Source organism: Lasioglossum baleicum, chromosome 4 (assembly GCF_051020765.1).
Source record: "Lasioglossum baleicum chromosome 4, iyLasBale1, whole genome shotgun sequence".
NCBI lineage: Eukaryota > Metazoa > Arthropoda > Insecta > Hymenoptera > Halictidae > Lasioglossum > Lasioglossum baleicum.
Genome location: NC_134932.1, coordinates 16,709,613 through 16,731,051, shown reverse-complemented (window position 1 = coordinate 16,731,051; position 21,439 = coordinate 16,709,613). Strand labels below are relative to the sequence as shown.

At 37.7% G+C, this 21,439-nt stretch overlaps 1 protein-coding gene and 1 long non-coding RNA gene across 3 annotated transcripts in view; one reads left to right on the top strand and one right to left on the bottom strand.

The window, feature by feature from the left end:
- Tok (tolloid-like protein 1 tolkin) overlaps positions 1–21,439 on the top strand; it is a 97,375-nt gene that overhangs the window by 67,576 nt on the left and 8,360 nt on the right. For both annotated transcript variants that reach the window (XM_076421865.1, XM_076421866.1), the window contains exons 5-8: positions 14,227–14,619; positions 15,636–15,814; positions 19,131–19,361; positions 20,519–20,743. In XM_076421865.1, coding sequence (XP_076277980.1) covers positions 14,227–14,619; positions 15,636–15,814; positions 19,131–19,361; positions 20,519–20,743 — 1,028 coding nt within the window. The remainder of the gene's footprint in view (positions 1–14,226; positions 14,620–15,635; positions 15,815–19,130; positions 19,362–20,518; positions 20,744–21,439) is intronic.
- LOC143207941 (uncharacterized) lies at positions 8,043–14,440 on the bottom strand. Its single transcript, XR_013008789.1, has 4 exons — positions 14,195–14,440; positions 10,834–11,205; positions 10,614–10,753; positions 8,043–9,795 (listed from the first exon to the last, which is right to left on the bottom strand). It is a non-coding gene; the product is annotated as an uncharacterized LOC143207941 (long non-coding RNA).

Genomic DNA, 21,439 nt, shown 5'->3' with positions numbered 1-21,439 from the left:
GCGTTTCGAAGATCTATAATCTATACAGGGTGTTCATTTGAAAACTTTCCAGCTGAATATCTCGAAAAGTATGAAAGGTATTAAAAAAGTGTAAAACACGTGTCCAAGGATTTCGAGTGGGAAAGAGGAGGGCAGTATCAGTTTTTTATTTGGGTGGCGTTTTCAAGGTCATTTGAAGATCAACTTTGTTTTTGGAAATGGAAACCTATATTTTTTATTATGGGATCTTATTGTAAAGATCTTACGTAAAAAAAACCAGCAATTTTCGTAGGATACTTTGTTTTATCCGCGCACTTTTGTACCCGCAGATTTCCATCTGAGAAACTAAAGTTGACCTTCAAATGATCTTGAAAATGCCACCCAAATAAAAAACTGACACTGTCCCCCTCTTTCCCCCTCGAAATCCTTGGTTTTACACTTTTTTTAATATCTTTCATACTTCTCGAAATATTCGGCTGGAACGTTTTCAAATGGACACCCCGTGTATTAGCCACACATATGCTGCAAATTTCATTCGAAGCGGGCTCCAATGTTTTCTTTGCAATTCCGAGGAATTTCAAGAAAATTTTTCCCCACATTATTGAGTAAACTAATTATTTTAACATCCGAAGAAAGATCAAGTGGTCTGATGTAATTTTAAAAAAGTTATGTACATATAATATATAATAAATTACGTATTAGTAAAAAAAATTATATGATTATATAATTGGTAAAACGATCGGGAATGAGTTAAACATCGAGGATAAAGATATTTTAAATTTGGTTAAACATATTTTTTATCAGGATCGTAAAAAAATTTCTATCTCGAAACCCCCAAATGGGTACACAGTTATGACCGGATGGTTTAACACGGGAATTGAAATATTCGTAACACAATAAAAAGGTCTCCCTCAGGGATCCTTTTATTATCAATGATTGATGAAAAATCGTGAATCGTTGAATTTCCACGGACTCGAAGGATTATTTCGGTTTGGTGAGGACACTGATATATTATATTGTGGTTTATTGCTTGGCGGTTATAGGAGGGTGCGTACCGGCTCGGAGATGGATCGACATACGAAGGGGTGGTAACTAGCGCCCGTCAAAGCTAATAGAATGATCTATGCGTCTCGCGATCGTTTGATTGAAATCCACGTCGAGTCGACTGATGGTGCGTGGTCCCCAATGAATCCGAACGGTTCTGTGAATGCTGCGCGCGCGGAACAGAAAAGGATGACATTTTGAAAAGGGCGCAACCATGCATCGGGTCACGTGATCTCCACCATGAACTTAAGATCGCATCTAATGGGATTTACATGCTTCAAATTTGCCCGCGACCGTATTCGAACGACGCTCTATGAATTTTAAAGCGGAACACATTCTTGTTTGATCCCGGGAATTATCCTGACGTTCACATTAGCTGTTTTGTTAGTCAAACGCCAATAAATCCCCCTTCGATCAATTTAATATTTGAGGATACTGATCGAACGATACTATTCAACTTTTACATAAAGGAACAACTTTTCTCATTCTTTTAACGTTAGGGCTACTAAATACACTTTTTCAGATATTGTTACACTAATCTTCAGCTATTAGAAATATTAAAAGAAAAAGGTTTGTCTTTGTTTCACTTCTATAGTCGAAGTCACTTCTTTTAAAATAAATGTTTTAGAACACCGGTTAACAAAACAAGTTCTACAAGCAACCAAATAAAAAATAGAAAACGGTTTGCTTCTGAAATTTCACTGAATTAAATAAACTACGAAAGCGTTATTTACAGTCTCACTAAAACATGTACATGTGACGTAAATTATGAAATACATTTACAAATTGTCAAATGGATTCACAATCGTCTTACACTCGCAATTAAAATTTCTTAAACGTTAAGTGTACGGTGTGTGTCGTTGACATTCACAAATAAATTATACAACTCTGGTGACAAGTATTCATAATGAGTAAATGCGACTGAAAAAATAAATTCGCGAGAAAACACGCGGTCACCAAAGGAACAGAATAAACATTCGTCGTCGCGTTGAATAACTAGAAAATGGCCGGTTCGTAAATTCATTAAAGAACACGCACCGCGTCATTGCGCATTCATGGAGGTGGAATATAAAATTCATTTCGATCGTGGTCATGCTTCGTGACGAAATTCACGTTTGCACGTACACGCGACCGAATAAAAGGGTCTCGTGGACGCAGCATTTGTCATCAATGAAAATGCAGCGTTACCTCGAAATCTATGCATTGCAGTCCCTTCCGTCGAACGTGTGCCTGATATATTCACGGGCAATAATCATTCCGCTTGAACATTCCGGCAGCTGAAACGTCATTTAATTAATTCAATAATATAAATTGTTCGCGGCGAACGGCACTTTGCAAACAAATTGTGTTACGAAACATTTTTCATAAAATATTCTTAATCTGCTTTATACATATCATCCTCGACAGATTTGTAATTTATTTTAATACAATCATTCGATAAATTATACTTATAGCTGTAGTTTAATATATATAAATTTCAACTTTTTTATTGCCATTGAAAAAATAAAAGTAATTCAAACCTCGGCAATTTATTATTGGAATTAGAAAATGTAGGACCAAATTGCTACATTTTTAATACCTTTAATACCATTCATGTGCTCGTGTATAAATTTTCTTTTGCTTATTTTTGAATCCACTTTCAACAATAATTTTTTTTATAGATTAATCCAAAAATATTGTATGTATAAAAACATTATATTAATTAATTTTATATAATTATAAATCTGCAGTCTGTTTATGTACATCTGTTCAAGTATTCAGAATGTTCAGTGTGTTCGGTGCTCTTAAATTTCTCAAAAATATTAGAAATTCTGAATATGTGGTTTTTTAATACGTTAAAACGTTACAGCGGACCTCCGTTAATAAATGAGGAGGAATGGTGGACGATAAAGTTCTTAGTGGCCAAAGCATTAGTTTCTTTTACTGCTGGTTCCGTTTTTACGATAAAAGTATCGGCCACCAATGGCTCCACTGCCAACCGGGCCTGGTTAAACCTCTGAACCGGCAAAGGGTTGAAAGTTTCGACATGGGGATTTAATGGGATCCGAGATTAGAGGGAATTGCTCGATTATCGTTACATTTTATATCTCGGACTGCATTTCGCGGTCGTACCCTACAAGACCGCTACAGTTGAAACAATGGACCGTGTTTTGTTACTTGCAGCACTTATTGTTAAACGTGGTCTTAAGTAAGACGTATCGCTGAAGTCTCCAGATGCTTCCCGCTGTCGTAACAATTAACCCTAAACCCTAGACAAACGTAGTTCTAAGCTCGGTGAAATGCTATCTTCGAGAGTAACAATTGTACTCTGAGAAACAATAATTCTTTAAACGGAGAAATTTGTCGAAGCATACGACATCGTTGATCTCGACAGTGTTCTATTATCACTTCGTCGCAGAGCACTTTCATCCTTAACCGAAACTTTAGAATCACTTGTCGATTTGTGATTAAATTATTGCGCATCACGTAACGTATTTTATTCTAATCTGAAACTAATAGTTTTAGAAGCAGTTTCTGAAACTCGTAGCTCATACCTATGAGTTAACTGTGCGTACTTAAGTATGTTCACTTGATAAACGTGTCTACATTTCCAGCAATGCACAGTGTGATTCTAAATTCTGAGGTTCGTAATTCTCTGTGGCGTATGAAATTTTCCAAAGCAAAACATGTTTTAAACTGCACGAGGATTCTACAGGGATATCTGTATCAATTTAAATTCTTGCATACCATTTATATTTTACATATTTTTTAATCGAGTTCTCTTTGATCCATGTTGATCTTTTTGTGGAACCTAATAATATATATTGTATATTGTAGAACCTAATATACCTAATATGTAAGCTAGTTACTAAAGAAGCAAAGTTTAGATAGAACGTTTGTAACACTGGGTCGAAATGGATCCAACCCCTGCCATTTGAGAGTTGATAAAAAGTGTTAGTGGTTAGTGTCGCGAAAATGACTTCAAATAAAATTGAAGGAATATATAAACCATTTGAATTTCTGAGTCGAAAAACAAAACCATTCTTCGGAGATTAATAACTTGTTGTTCTTTGAACTCATTCAATTCTGTGCCACATGACACACAATGAAAAACAAGAACTTCTAAAATAATTTTCTTCTGAAATAAGTTGACTAAATGAATCGTACGAAAGCAAGGAATGTATCACTAATAGTAGTCCTAATAATAGGAAGTACCAACAGGTAGCAAGAAAAAAACTGATTACTAAACGACTGCGAATCGTTATGCAAAATAAAACAATGTTTGCATCGATTGCAAGACACACACAGGAGCTAAATAATATCTTTCTCCTTTTAATTATTTTATTTAGCTGGAACTGCAAGTTGATGTTCTTAAATTTTTTAAACATATCCACGGCTTTAATTGTACGTACCAATTTTTGTCATAAATGCATAAAATCTGGAGTTCGTGCCACCACCACTATCGCAAACACAGACAGGCATGATCAGTGGTTTCTCGAAACTGTTGGTAAAATAATACAGAGAACGTGCTCGAGTTTACAAACATCCACAGCCCTGTATGCATGCAAAACTTGAATACAGAACAGTCGTCAGATCTCTACAAAAATGTCGGAACAAGGCCTCCAAAACGACGCTCTAGATCAGAAGACCCCCTTAACGGCACGTGGAAAGGAGCAAACAGAGGTATCGAGGAAAAAGCTGGAGCCCTTAAAAACCGGAGACACGATTTATTATTGTGTCTCCGCGTTTAAACCCGACTGAACAAGTGACACCGAGTCCGCGGCAAGAAACGAGCCGTTGGAGCGGGGCTTGGGAAAAATGTGGGGTGCGCGCCGAGGGGAGTGACACTTTGAAAAATACTTTCGCCCTCGCCCCCTTCTCTCTGCCTCACCCCCTATTCCAGCTCCCACGCGTAAACATATCGGAGTAAGCCGCGGAACGAGCTCACGCGTGTGCCGGTTCTGCCCCTCGTTTATTAGTACTAATTACCGCGGGGGCATAATTCTCCTCGGATTCTCTATTCCCGCGCCACCCCCTCGCAAGGGGTGAACCACCCTTCCAGCGGCGACTCTCGACCAGGCAAGCAGTCAAGCTCTACGCATTTCTGAATCGGTGCCGGCATTACAATTAATTAACGGGGCCTCGCGAGCGGTAGCTGCATTAAGGGTGCGCTGCTCTGGCGCACAGTCAACCAACGAGAGACAGAGAGAGAGGCAAGAGAGAGAGAGAGAGAGAGAGGCTCGCGCCACACCGTGCAAATCGCAGAAATTCACGGGTGACGGAGAAAAACTCCGGAGACACGACGATGAAGAGAGAGAGCAGGAAAGTCTTTCTTTAACGACGCAGCTACCGTTCCCCTGTGGTTTCCCGGGTTTACGATCGCACCCGGTGCTAGACCGCCACCGGGTCAGCTTATGCTTTACGATTGACCCCCTTGCCCGCTCTCCTTATGAAATGAATATACGCCTATTCGCGGTTAGAAAACCCCCGGCGAAGTGAGAGAAAAACGACCCGGAGAATTGCCGTTTATTCCATTCTCTCTCTGTCTCTCTCTGTTGGGTTGTTATAGGTGTCGTTTGCAAATATACGATTCCGTTTCAACGACGACTTGTATGAACGTACCGCTTTCTACGCTCTTTTCAGTGTCCGCTTCTTTGGCTCGACACTTTGCTTATAGTTTCGGATTGTTCTGCCAATCAGTGCGCAGAGTCACCGCATCAGGGGAATTGACTCGAATCGACGGGAAATAGTTACCCTCTCTCTGCCAGTGCCGGACTAGTCATGTGGCATTGTGGCACATGCATTGGCGACTCTGAATACGCGTAATCGCTACATTTTATAATCGGACAGCGGAGTCCGGTCTATTTTGACCCACAGTATCAAATCATCATTCCATTACTCAGTTTCTGGCGAAGTAATTAAATGAACAACAGTGCTATATATTAGTAATGCAACATGCATTAGGAACTATAGAAAGATTAACCTTCTGACCGGATTTGTTGCATTTACGAGGAAAATGGGTGAGTGATGTATTAATACGTTATCTGCCGGTGATTATTCCATAATTTTTGTAAGTCTATGGCCTATAGTTAGGGATATTTAATGGGTCCCTCAGCATCAACAGCTACTTCAATCGTGAACCAACGTCTAACCACCAATCATGTAATCTAATAATTTTGTTTGGGATTATTATGTAAAACAAGATTTTAAAGCTTCTCCTTTTGGCAGAGCACAAGTTTGCAACTTTGTGAATATCAATGCATTATTTTCAATACATTACAATCATTAATAAGATATAAATTCCTATTTGGTTCCCCCGTATGTTGCAGTTGACGTAAATAATTTTTATTTTAAGGAACTGTGTTATTTTCAGAAACAGTCACCGATTTATTTACACACATTTTTTAAAATGTGTACTTAATTGATTCACGTTTTTCATATTCTGGGTCGAAATAGACCCAGTTGTCGGAGGGTTAACATAATTGATTTCTACAATGCTTAATCCACAATCTAATTTTAGTAGTATATTTGTATGATCTATGGATGGTTATTGTCGCAGTTGCATAATTTAATTGCACGACATATAGTGAAGTCAGAAAACTATTTTTATTAGAAAAATTTTAATGTTTCAAGCTAAAAAGAAGATTATTGCAAATATTGATATTATTTTGGTATGGACAATAAGGTACACCTACTTCATATGCACGTGAAATTTAAAAGAGATTAACACAGTTTTGAGAAATCATAGAAGCCGATTAATAAAACATAAAACATCATAATTTTACTAATTCAATTTTTCGAAAATGAAACAGGAGAATACCCCTTCAAGCCCACTTGCCATGCTCCGTCGTCTTCGGGCCTGGTTCAGCGTTTTCGTCTTTTTGTGATTTTGCTTCGCGTACAAGTATGAATATGTATCACGGAACAGCCCGTCGCGTCGCATCGTCGGCCTGCTAGATACCCGACCAGCGTAAATGTTCCTTTCGGGTTTACCGTTTTCTTATTCAGCACTAGCACGAGATTGAATTAGCGGATACGCGCCGACTGAAAGAGTCACTCGGGAAGTTTTAACGCCATGAGCACCTATGTGTAACTTGATTTTCGAACGGGCTCGCGAAGTGTCAGTTTTAAGGGGGTAGGTAGACTCCTTTTTCCAGAATTGCAAGGGTGCGGGAATCGCCTTCTCATTTCTCGATAATACAAACACGACGTTTTCCAGTAGTCAAAACCGCTAGATAGAAACGCTATTTTCATAGCTGCACTACCGCTCATAAGTGTTTAGGCACTCCACTTTCATGATAACTTTTTTAATATTGTACTATACGATTTGAACTTTTTTGGGAAATTAGAGCAATTAGTTTACTACAGAATGTAAAAAGAAAATTTTTCAAAAATTGCAATTGCTCGGAATTGTAGAAAAAATACTAAAAGTTGCATTTTACAACTTTTTTATGTGGGCCTTTATTGAAAATTTAAAAAGTACATTTTGTAGATCTGTCTCAATTATATGCACTGTGAAAGTTTCATCAAAATCGGTTGATGCGGGGAAAAACGACAGGCATTGAAAGATGTAAGAATCCTTAGATTTATTGCAGTTACAGGCCGAAAATCGTGAAAAATTGAAATTTTCCCCATCTTTAAACGTTTGTAGCTCATTGCAACGTCGACCGATTGTGACGAAATTTTCAGAATATGTTTAATTAGCACAGATAAATATTAATTAATTTAATTTACAGTATTTTATAAAAATAAGAAAAATGTATCTATTCAAATTTTTAGCCTATTGTTTAATAGTACATGCCCAAAGAAATGCATTTGTTGAATAGCTCATGGCAACCTTAACAAATTACAATGAAATTTTCAGAATTAATCAAACTCTTAAAAAAATCTCAAGTCGTTTAGTTCAATCATAAAAAATATAATTATATTATAAAAAATAATTCTAAAAAATTATTCTATTGTAAAGAGAGTATCCGAATATTAGCCACTATAGGATATTAACACATGAGTCTATTACATCACATGAGATATTAACTATGAACTAATTATCCAATCAATTTTTATGTTTTTATGGAAACCTTTTCTTAAAGTAAACAATAAGAAGCAGAAGTTAATGAACTTAATCGGAAACACACTGCACTTCTCCAAAAATTCTATATTTAATAACTAAACACTTGTACTCAATTGGGAAATAATAAACAAGATAGGTTTTGATAACTAAACACGTAAAAATAATGTGTACAGGATAATTCTGAATGGATAAAGATGTCTTTGATGCTGAATTCGGGCCACAAATACGAAAGAAAGTTCACTTAAATGTACTCTAGATATGACCTTGTTCCAATAATCCTCTTAATAAACTAGAACTCTTTGGAAGCAACGCTTGATATCTTATGCACGACCATGCTGATTATTATGTAAGTGCTATTTTGTAATACTTTCGGAGTAGTCTAGTACGTTTGTTGATTATTATACGATTCAAGTCTGCGATAAGACCGTTCAGAGATTAAAGACTTACATTCGAGTCTGATTTGAATGAAAATTAGTAGCGACTGGAAAAGAGAAAATGAAACGAAATAATATCAGTATTTGCCTAATAAAATGCACTAAAATGAATTGCCTAAGTTAAACACAAAATTTCGATAAACAATTCAAGATGCGGTGATGATGATCATGTGTGAGGAAGGATGAAGTGCAAGGCTACATGTGTCATATGCATAAGCATCGTTCTCGTTATCATATACTCCTTATGCGCGTGACCTCAACCTTGACACTCTAAATACCTAATCCGTCCTTCTGTAGATTCACAGTACAAATGGCTACAGTAAATGCATTCAGCACCGTCCATCTCTCTTTCAAGACTTTTCCTTTTCTGAAGAAGAATAGTTGTCTTTTCGTACTTTACTTGAGATTCATATTCCTTGTACATGAAGTAGTGTACCATTTTGTCTAGTCATTATGTCCCTGCCTAATCAGAATTGTAATACGAAGACTAATAGTAACAGGAGCTTTATTTATGAGTAGACTACGTCTTTTATGCATTTATGATAAAAATGAGTGCATAACTGCTATTTAAAATAATATATTAATACTCTTATAATCTTTTAATCTTTTCACTATTATTTTCACTACTTCACTTTAAAAAAAGTTATTCTGATGTAAGGGTTGTTTGGACAATCACGTGAGTCACTGTGCATACATTTATGAAAATTGTTCTTATCTTTATGAACTGGATCTACCACGATAATTATGCCAGCATAATATAAGAAAGCTTAGATAAAAAATGCATTAAACTGTACGACACGGTTACTCGATTAAAATCTATAAAATGTTTCTTTATTTTCCCGAAACATTACATTTTGATTGAAACCTTCACTAGATTCAAATAATCGATCCGAACCTCACCAGCATCCGTTAGCCAGAACACAGATAAAAATGATGGTCCGATAATAACGATCCCGGAGCAAATAATGTGATACTATTCGACGCTAATGCTAGGTTTTACCGACTTTCCTGAAGTCGCTGATACTCGTCGCTGCCGACCGCCAAACAGTTGGCACCTCTCCTCTGTAGCACCGACACCTGGTAATACTTCTCACCTTACTTTCCTTCGATCCCGAAATTATCCGTGTAGTATTTTACGATAACTCTAGGATCGTGTGACCCAATAGTACAAATAGATCCCTTGGAATGTAGGGCACATTACTGTCAACTCTGGGGATCATGGAATTCGATACGAAGGATTCTTTGGGTTGTGAAATCCGATAGGACAGATGTCCAGGTTCCTGAAACCTAAAATTATATGGTGTTAAAATCGCTCCACTGATGAGTCATTCTGGGCTTTCAAAGGCTTCAGCATGAATGCTGACTTGTATACTAATCCTTCAGTGATCAGTAAACTGCGGATCTTTATGCAAAATAAAAACTTTCTACCTGAATCGCAACAGGCTGGGATGAAACAAATATTTAATTTCTTGCTGAATATGTTTAACAGGTTGAAAATAATATATTAGTACATTTAAATTCTTCAAATTATTTTACTGTCAAAAATTAGACCTGCCAATTTTTATCATAAATGCATAAAATCTGCAGTCTACTGATCAGACAACACCGAAGACCCCGCGTACTTTTCCAAAGTTCAGACAGCACAAAAACTCAAAAATATCTTCTAGTTATACTATTATATGTATAGGAAAATTGTTTAGAATTATGACCTTGACAACATATCTCAATTTTATCAAAATCCGAGAGGAAGGAACGTTTCGACAAGTTTACCTCAAACTTTTTCAACTTTCAATAGAATGAAGCAACTTTTCAGAACTGAATTCGCAGGAAAAAATTCTGAAATATTACAGATATGTAATATACTAATCAATATTTGAGGTTAGAACTGTAAGGAAGCCTAAAAACGTAAGCGCGAGATTACAGCTTGAGCAATCTCAGAGTGTTTCGAAAAACTTTTTCGAACAACCTTCTATCTTTGTACATCAAAAAAGTTGGAACTTCCACAAATTGTGAGACATAATTTATGTCAACAGCGGCGAGCTTGGGCAGAAGAAAGCTTGCTTTTTCTTGCAACGACGTTCATGTTTATGGCTCGGGTATTATACCTTTTGCTGAACTTTTATTATTTTCTTCTCGGTGCTGTTTGAAGGAACTGTGTCACCGAAAAAGCTTTGAACTTTTCCGGGCCGGCGGTATTATGCATTCCATGAATATTCATCGTTTCATCAAACTTGACGCTTGACACCTGGCGATTGACCGTTATCTATTACTCTTTTTTCCCCAGCAAGGGTAGAGAAAAAGCAGGGAAAGAGAAGGAAATCGTACGTATAGGTTCAGTTTCGGCCATAGCGATTCCGTCCGATATCGTAAAAAAGCATGGAACTGCCTTGCATTAAATCCACGCGCAACACCTCGCTTTTTAGTGCAGTGTATCGCGTGCATTTTTACGCCGGGAACAGCTGTTTTTGAGACCGGATCGTTCGGACGAGTCTCCTGGTGCATTTATTTCTGGCTAAACGATCGTGCATTCTGCATTTACTTGGTCTCGATGGCCACCGTTAGTCATAAAAGTATCCCACCACTCCATGAAATCGGCAGACTTCATTGATCCGCTTCGAACAAATGTTGCTGATGCTCCGGGCCGGTGTTTTTAACCCCCTCGGTACTGACGGTGCACGCATATGCGTTTTATGGTACCTTGAAAAACGAATAACATGGACACTATGATTTCGAATCAAGCAAATCTGTCGCAAGTAAAATTTTATTGAGACAGCTGTATTTATTTGCGACTCAATTTCTATTACTGACCAGTTGCTCTGTTCGTCCCTGAAAACTGTAAATAAACGTGTAAGATTGAAGTATTTTATAACTCTCTTTTAATTGACTTATAATATAATACCTAGTTGGTCACTACATTCAGTAACTTATTTAATTAAGATATAACTTTTAGATAACACTTGTCAGGTTGTTCACACTTTGTAGTCGCAACGTACTAGTGAATACAATGCTTCTCTTATTTTTGACCTTGTATGACCTTGGAAGTCATTGTGTTACATATGAATGAGTTCTACTTGACCCACGTTTCCATGTGACATTCAAAAATATATAATGTTCCATTTAACAAACCGAAGGTCACCCTCGTTTCTCGAAAATAATGTAAATATACAGGGTGTCTCAGCTGAAGGAGGCCACTTAAATAACTCCTTTATTTTTAATGGCACAAAAAAAATATTTTTGGCATAATTTAAATGGTATCGAAGGAGGAATATCATAGCAGAACAATTTTTTTGCCCGGTTATTTTTTCATAGTTTTTTCAAGATCATCGTTATTTTTCATCGGGAAAACTTATTTTTGTTTATTCCATCTTGTTAATGACTTAAGCATATTGAAAGGTATCTTTTCAGCCGCTATAAGATGGAATAAAAAAAAAGTTTTCCCGATAAAAAATAACGATGACCTTGAAAAAACTTAAAAAATAACCGGACAAAAGAAATTGTTCTTCTATGATATTCCTTCTTCGATACCATTTAAATTATGCCATAAATATTTTTTGTGTCATTAAAAATAGAGGAGATATTTAGGTGGCCTCCTTCAGTTGAGACACCTTGTAATATAAAAATTAGACTATGAAATAAAGTTGATTTCAATCTGAATCTACGTGATCAAGTTTTCGTCGAAATGCCCTGAACCCTTAAACATCCGAACTCCTGTTCCGAAGAGGACATCTTCTAATATTCTAGAGCATACGTCGGCATTCTAAGTGGGCCTAGGTGAACTCAATTTAATTTTTCTAGATGGAACCCTATATTGTTTGCCCTGTAGTCTGATGGTCTCTTGTGTGACGACTTCGTTAAGCACAGCACAATGTCGTCCAAATTCATGCTAGGTCACATGGATCAAAAGCTTCAGCTACTATGTTTAAGGAAAATAACGCGTTTATTAATGCGTTGTTACATAAAATGCTGAAAATGAGTGTACCCCGCCTGTCTGCAAAGATCAATCCTGTCCGAGAAACTGTCCACAGTTCTGATAATAATTCGCGGGGAACGGCAAGCAGGGGTCTTCGCATCGATTCTCGTGTCCGCGATAAACTATTTTGTCGGAATTCGAGTTCGGAACTCGGCGGCTGGTTCGGTCAACTGTACCGATGGTTATCTGTCCGCTATTTACTTAGTCAACAACAATGACCAATGTTGATTATCCGTTGGAACGTCTGATCATTTTACGATCCGATACCAACGGGACGTACCGTTCAAATTGCTATTTACACGACAATAATGGGCAAGGGAGCACTGGCGAACCAGAAACTTCGATAGTAATATTCAATATTACGTTAATAGCATATTAATAAGAGGGTATGCTGCTCTCCCTTAACGAGGTCCGGTCAGTATATTCCGGACAACATTAAACATTTGATGGTTACCCTCGCCCTCGTAAATTTTCCGGTTTGACAAGTCTTTCCAGTCTTTTAACGAGCTCGTGTTGAACGCTTCGATGTCGTTGGCGAGTAAATTTTCCGGGGTAGGACTTTCTTTTTCAAACGGGACCCCCGTTCTCTTCTTTTTCCGCCGTGCGATAAAAAAAGGGGAGAGGAGAGGAGCGGGGCCGAAAGAAGAACAGTTCAACCCTTTTCGCGTCGCGTAAATAACGTTACAGATCGTAAAGAGAAACCGGAACGGGGTAAGGGGGAAAATAACTTGGAACTTTTTTTTCATACCTGCTCGTAACTATGTTTCGATGAGAAATATTAGAAGAGCGGACCGTAACTCGGTTATGAAATTACGATGAAACAGGGAGGGTAGAGGGTAGTAGCTTGTCCGGCGGTCAAAGTTTAATTTAATTGTAAAATCTTTTTACCAGTGGTCTCGTAACTTTTTGTTGTGTGCCGCAGATTGGAACGCTGGAGGATTTTATATAGTTAATATCTGCGGTACAAAGTGTTCCATAATGTATGCTAATTATTAAACTGTGGATTTTATGCAAAATTTGTCCAAGTCGGAACAAAATGATATTTCAGAAGTTAGATAAAATGATACTTTCTGTCTGAACGAGCTTAAACAATCGAAAATAATGTAACAATATCAATAACTTGTTTAATACGATTACGTCGTTCAATTTTGTATTTGACTTACTCATTTTAGTGTCACATATGTATACAAAATCCACAGTCTACTAATTATATAGTATCAAAAATATACAAACAGTGAAATTATTTACCATGTTATCAAATTTATAGAGAAACGTAACCTATGTACGAAAGTTTATTCTATTGGTCAATGTATCTTTAAGTAATTGATATTTTTGGTAATTTTCTAAAAATATTGTTAACCAAACATATTCTTCGACTTTCTGTTGGATAAGAATATCGTGTAATGTTTGAAAGCGAACTTTATGTAAAGTATGGAAAAGAGAATAAATTATTGTTATTACTATACTCTGTGGCAGTGTTGCCTTGCCGGTAAAAAAAAAGCATGAAGCACTACCTACACACATATAGTGCACTTTGTTCTCTTCCATATTTAATGACAAAAACCATTTTCCCAAAGATGACTGAAATATAACCTTTCAGAACGTGTTTACCAGACATTTGTTTTCAATCCTGATATATTCAGACATGGCCGTCTACCGAAAATCGACACGAACTTGCCGGACAACCTAATAAAAGGGAGATTGCAATGTGTTCACCTGTCTAACACGGATTGTTTGTTTGTTCGCAGATCCTCGAGAAGGAGGCATCGTCGCCGCAAGCTCCCAGAGGTCAGGCCCGACTTCGGCGACAATTCCGACGAAGTGGTATCGTTGCACGACCGACGGCTCCGATCAATCGAGTTCTACGAGGTGGAGCACAAGGCGAAGTACCTGGCGAACAAGCGCGGAACCATGAGACACGGTTTCTCGAGCAGGACTAGAAGAGCCGCCACAGCCCGGAAGGAGCGTGTCTGGGATCACGGCGTGATACCGTACGAGATCGATGGCAATTTTTCCGGGGCGCATAAAGCGCTATTCAAACAAGCCATGAGGCACTGGGAGAATTTCACTTGCGTGAAATTCGTCGAGAGGGTCCCCGCGGAGCATCCTAATTATATACTGTTCACGGAGAGGCCGTGCGGGTGAGTTTGCCAACGCGTGGCTGTAAATTTGGCCCCGGACGCGAGAGGGGAGGAAATGTACATGGAAGATAGAAACTAATGGGAACTGGCACTCGCTGGAGATGATCTATCAATTGAACGAAACCCTCCCTTGTTTGCCGATGTCGCGCAACTTCGGTGCGAAAACCGTAGAACTTGACGCTTTCGCAATTTTTCTTTCATTAACGCGTTCACTGCCGCGCTGTCATCTTAAAAAAGCTCGTAAAGTCAATTTAGTTGGTAAAACTGAGACTGTACGATCAAAGTTTATCGCGACGGTTACTTCGTTTATTCATCCTAGGTTTTACAAATACTAATAAAATTTGATTTATCCGGCTGTATTAAAACATCAATTTAGTTTTAAACATGGATCAAGAGTGTGTCGTCTACATATCGCCAATATGTTAACCCGTTAGATAAGCAATATACATAGATGTGTTTAACTGATTTCGCTAGAATTGGTAAAATAATTATTTCAAATTAGTACCAATCAAGGAATTGTCTTTTGAAGTACATTTTAAATAAAACACTTAAACTAATAAGGAATTGCCTAGAATAAAAGTTCGAAGTGCAAGTGTTAACACAAAAACGACGGGACTCGCCAAATTGAGAAGTTGTAATGATACACTTATGGATAATTATTCAATAAGTTAATTTTTTATCATATATACTATGATATACTATGATAAGAGCAGTCTGTAAAGGAACGTTGAAAAGTATCTTACTTTTGCATCAAAAGATGTTTACCGTTAAATTAATTGTTCGTTAGTAAAATTCTGGAGAAAGCATGGGCGTACGTAATATGGAAGCTACCCAAACATTCAGAGTCAAATTTTATTAGCTATTATAGATGAGGGTGATAAGAATGATTCTTTAACGAAGATAATCGCGAAAGTTCAATCGGAATTTTGACATAGTTCTAGTAACAAACATTAGTAATGTTTATGTATGATGCTTCGGCAGCTGGGTTGATTTGGTTCGATATGCACGTGTTCCAGGTGCTGCTCGTTCGTCGGGAAAAGAGGAAACGGGCCGCAAGCTATAAGTATCGGAAAAAATTGCGATAAGTTCGGAATAGTTGTCCACGAATTGGGACACGTCGTTGGCTTTTGGCACGAACATACCAGACCCGATCGAGACCGTCATGTGCAGATTATTCGTGACAACATCATGTCCGGTGAGTGAAATTCTCGATCACTCTTTTGCAACTTGTAGAACAAGAGCATGGGAAAAGGATAAACTGTTCATACGTTAGGCAAAACAACCTACTTCATAGCCTACTCTTGTGTCTTTCAATTGTTTTAGTTGATGTAATTATCAAATGCCATTTCTCAAACACATATGATTGCAAGTGACTTAGAACCACGCTTAGAACTAAAAGACATCCCGAAATATATTTGGAAAAAGCAGCTCCTATTTATCTAGTTTCAACGATAAAATACACCAATTAAATTTTGTATTATACGATAATAGGGTGCACTGAATCAGAAATTTATATATGTATAACAGGAAACTGTAGTTACATAAAATTACATATACGGTGGATCCAACAGTATTTGTGCACTACAGACTCAATACAGAGCATTCTAGACCCAGGAAACTGAATTCCGAACATCTAGAATTTAGGAGGCTCGATACAGAGTCTCGATTCGATACATATGTTGGGTTCAGCAGACTTAAACGAGTAAACTCTCAAAATGTTAAACTCCCAATATCAATCAAGATCTGCAAATCCTCGACGTCCCTTTGATAATCTCGGACACTATTTGTAAGGCACCTTTGATAGTCTTAGGACTTTCATGAGAATCAAGATTCTCACAAGTTTCAAAACACCTGGGATCTATAAAGTTTTGCGAACATTTGGAACGCGCACAACTTTCCGAGAAAGTGGATCCTACTAGAGTCTTAAATCGTTGTTATCGAGTATTAAGACTCGAACATATCCTTTACTGATTTTTATTCTTGATGGTAGCTCGACTCTTATACTGTATATCAATTAACGGTATCCTACTATGAATTCACCTGCTAGTGACTTACTGTCTGTATAGACTATCCGTATAGACTCTTTTTAGTCGATAGATCTTCATAGTGTATTTTCGAAAACTGTAGTATTCATGTATGTATACTACCGTCCATAGACACCTAAACTCTTCTTGAAATGATAAAGAGATTTTTGTATCATTGGTACGATGTAAAATTGAAGGATTGCTATACTGTGGTTTTACTTCATGGCAAGGTGCAGGATCATGCATGGAATAATAAAAAGAATTTACACCAACTAGGTTTCCATTAAAGAATTCATTGACTTAGTGTGAAAACATACATTCATATCAAAAACCATAATAATTTGAGCACCCACCGAGCATGCCATTCGTCCAGCTCGTGTGTAATCTGTACATGTCAGTGCGCAGCAATGCTGCACGGACGATTATTTGACCGAAACACGCATGTATTTCATATTTTATGCGAAGGATGTCCAAATAGGTACGGACGGTAGCGTGTCTATACGTGCATGATGCATCTGTCGGTGTGCATACAGGATCGTTTCAGTGGACCGGACACTCATAGCCAATAAGTCAGCCGTGCTCTTCGACAACGTTAAGTACTATCGATATTTGTTGAACGTGAGGAGGTTCCTAAACGCAGGTTTCTAACCGGAGCCGTTTGTACGTTTGCTTTCACGCCGGCTAGGTTTCCGTTTTAGATTAATGGACCAATTTGCCGAAGGTATCGCGCAAATCTCACCCATCATTAACGATGACAACTAACCGGGGCCGCTGTTCTAATATTTATACGCTGGATGACAGTGTTTCTGGATACCGTGATCACGGTTCGATTAATGGATACTAATAACGGGGAACGGTAACGAGCTATTTAATTAGCGAGCCCGGCCCGATCCAACGCCATCTGTTTGCCCCCCTGAAATTATGCCTTGAGCCGACGACCCCCCTCTCTGACGGAACGTCACGAACCCGCAATTTGCATGTGCGGCTGTCGCGGTTCCGTTTAAGGCCTCCGTTTCGGCCATTTCAATAATCCGATAGCGATTGAACATTGAACGGCACACTGCACACAGCGATCTGCCGCCAACGTTCGAATAACACTCGCGCCGCGCCGCGCCAGGGCTACACAGCCCCGAAGAACAGTCGGTGCTGCAACAATCGAGAGAGCTACGTTCCTCTGACGTATGTTCCCGTTGTGCAACGGAAACGATCGACACTGTCGAACGCTTTGCCGTTAGAAGTTGGACACTCGACGGAATCGATCGCTTTTGTTTCTTTGCTCTCGACTACGCCACGCTCAGCCAGGAGCCGGAACCTGTTAGTTGACTTGACCGAGATCTCTATGATTTAACGTCAAACGGTCGGTTGACACGGCCAGCTTGCCTCAGATAATCGAAATCCACTTGGCTCGAACGTCACACATTGGTTCGGAACACGAAATAGTTTTACGTCAGGTTTTGTGCGTAAGGGTGCGATCACGCAGTGGATCCGATGTCGGACGATTCGGCCGATATTGGAGCCACTGTGACCACGGCCTAAGTCTGACTATTTTCTATGATCAGAGGTGTGCGAGAATCGAGACGGGTTCTCGAATATACCGGGGATACCGACCCGTCATTTTCGCCATTTTCGGGTTCTCGCATACCTCTATCTATGGCTTATGCTTAAGCGCAATTTTATCTTGAGAACTGAGAACAAACCTATACTGTGGGTATAGTCAGGGCCACCCCAACCTCAGGGCTGAATGGACTATGGCTCCGGGTTGTGTCAGCATTTTGAGGCGGCAATTTTGTATGTTTGTTTTATATGTTTATTTATTTATTGGTAATATATCGACTTTTTCTTGTTCTGAATCTTTTATAAAACTTCACCGATCATCTCGCTCTCGCTGAAGAGGGGTATTATTGTTAGTAGCCCATGGCCGCCTTTAGGACGGCCCTGGATATAGTATAGTATAATTGTATACTATAATTACACTGCAGATTTTTATGCATTTATGAAGAAATTGCTTGGGTGAAATATAAAACAGTAAAAGATGAGAACAAGTTAAGAATATTGTAATGTTCTTTTTGATGCACTCCACAATCAATGCAGAAGATTTTTATTTTGCATAAACGTCCGCAGTTTGACTACAACATAGTATACTATACATATACTATTCTTCTTTCAAGCGAGTTATGAATTTTTTAATTTGTTTTTAAAGTTCCTTATGCTCCAAGTCAAACGCTATGCAGTGTCAAATTAAAAAACCTGAATGTTCTTTAACACTAAACCTACCACTGCCGGTCAAATAACCGGCCTTGATTTTTAATTTTATAATTATTGAAACGATGACGTTGCTTACAAAAATTGCACAATATCTAAATAAATAGAGCCTTGTCATTTTTATCAGATGAAACATTTTAATTGATTTAAGTGCTCGGTAAGTTTAGTATTAATATTGTACTTTCTTGCGTCTACTAGAAATTAAATGAAACAATTTCGTCATAGGTCAGGAGTACAATTTCAATAAACTCACGGAAGAGGAAGTGAATTCTCTTGGCTTACCGTACGATTACGACTCGATCATGCACTACGCGAAGAATACGTTTTCGAGAGGCACGTATTTAGACACAATTCTTCCTATGGAAAGGGACGGGAAGAAACGTCCTGAGATTGGACAGAGACTTCGGCTCAGCGAAGGGGACATCGCACAAACCAATCTTCTCTACAAATGCCACAGTAAGTGTACATCATCATTATGTTTCGTTGCTCAACGAAAGAAATAAACGAGATTTTTATTTTCGAAATTGTTTGAAAGATACAAAAATTATCTTAACAAAACAATTTATATCAGGGTGACTATTAAACATAGACACATTTTCATTTATTTAATCATCATCGCAAAAGTTCTTGTTAAGTAATTTACCATTTTATACGCAAATGTCATTTTGTAATGCAAAAATATTAAAAATATTTTTGTGTTGCAAATTTATGCTCCAATTCAAGTGTGACAAAATTTTAGAAAACATATCCGTATTCTACCATTTTTTTCTCTTTAAAATTCTGAGTTTTAATTTGCAGAAACTCAAAAATTGCGGATAGGAAAAGCCGGAAGATTCTTTTATAATGTATAAGTACATCTCCATTTCATTATTATATCATATTATTCTGACGTTTTTAAAGACACAGTTGGAAACCGTACAAAAGCTAATTAACTGGAAAATTCTTCATGCAATACACGGAGAAAATCTTTCCTTACAATCACATTGCTGTTTTCATTATATTACTAATGAGTCATGACGTAACGGTAGAGAGGTTTCCTTTAGGATGATAACATCCAGGAGAAAGATAAGGCTGTAAAAATATCCTCGCCAGTGAAAGAATTACAAAATTGGAATTAGAAAGAATTGTATAATTCATTACACGTAAACTGTAATTAACGTTATCGTACTTTCTAAAACAAAAATTTTCATTTTGCATAAAGCTGTTTATAAGATTATGGTCAAAGACTTTAATATTTCATTTATTGTTACGATGATGCGTCTAAATCGTGAAACAGTAGGCAAAAAATTAAATTCGAATAGATTGTGTGAAGATAATTGGAGAAAATTAATTTCTACACCTAACGACTTGAATGGATCTAACTATTGTCTTTTATGGGAACAAAAAGGATATTCTTAAAAAATATATGTATAGCCTTCCCCTATATAGCAAAGTAGAATTATTACTTCAATTGGAACGCGTCGTTCTCACCGATATACGCTTCTGGTATGGAGTATCGCATGTGACTATACTATAATTGCTATGAAATCATCGAAAGTGTCCACCATCCACAGATTAAATCATTAAATTTTTATGTTATAATCAGTCTGATGAATGCACACTTTTATCTCTAGAATGCGGCAGAACGTTTCAAGAAAACAGCGGTTCCTTCGGGTCCCCAACACATCCGAATAGTTCACCGGCGATTGAGGGTGAACGATGCGAATGGCGAATCACAGCGACCCACGGTGAACGGATCGTATTGAATATCACATCGTTGGACATATTTAAGAGCAATTTTTGTCGCAGCGACTATCTGGAGATTAGGGATGGGTATTGGTACAAGAGCAACGTTCTCGGTAAGCTGAATAACGCGTGATAACGGAGCCATAAACATAGGGCAGAATTTACATTCATCCCCGAGTCCCGTTATATCACGGCGGTGGCTGTATCGCGAATATTGCAATCGTTCTCGGTGAGGAAATAACATCGGCGACCTTTTTTCAGCCGCTTCTACAGGCAATGTAGGAAACGTATTTCTACTATCATGCGCATTGGTAGTTAATGGATAAAAATTGCCTGTTTGATATGTGTATCCATAAGGAAAGGTCAACAGCGATTCCAACAGTAATCTCCTTATTTCTTCGTTAAGTTGTCATGCGCGTTGTTTCTTTCGTGAATATTAATAGGTGGACGATTTCAGAAAGCGTTTAAGTCCTTCAGTACTGAATTATTCCGTTCGTATGCATATTTCACTTTCATTGCCGGTTTGAATATTATAAGACTGTATAAACTTTTAAGTATAAACTCTTAAGATATAACAAGATCTAGTTCATCTAATCATATTTTAAATGAAAGAAAATCAAGTATTTTTTTAGAATTCTTGCGGTCTGAATAGATCTACAATAATGCTTTAAATAAAAAAATATAAAATACAGTAAATTAAGTATTTTTCAGATTTATTACGGTCTGAGAAGATCTAATAATATATGGTAATAATGGAAATAAATCAAATTTTTAAAAATAGTTCATAGCTTGATTCATAACATAAAATG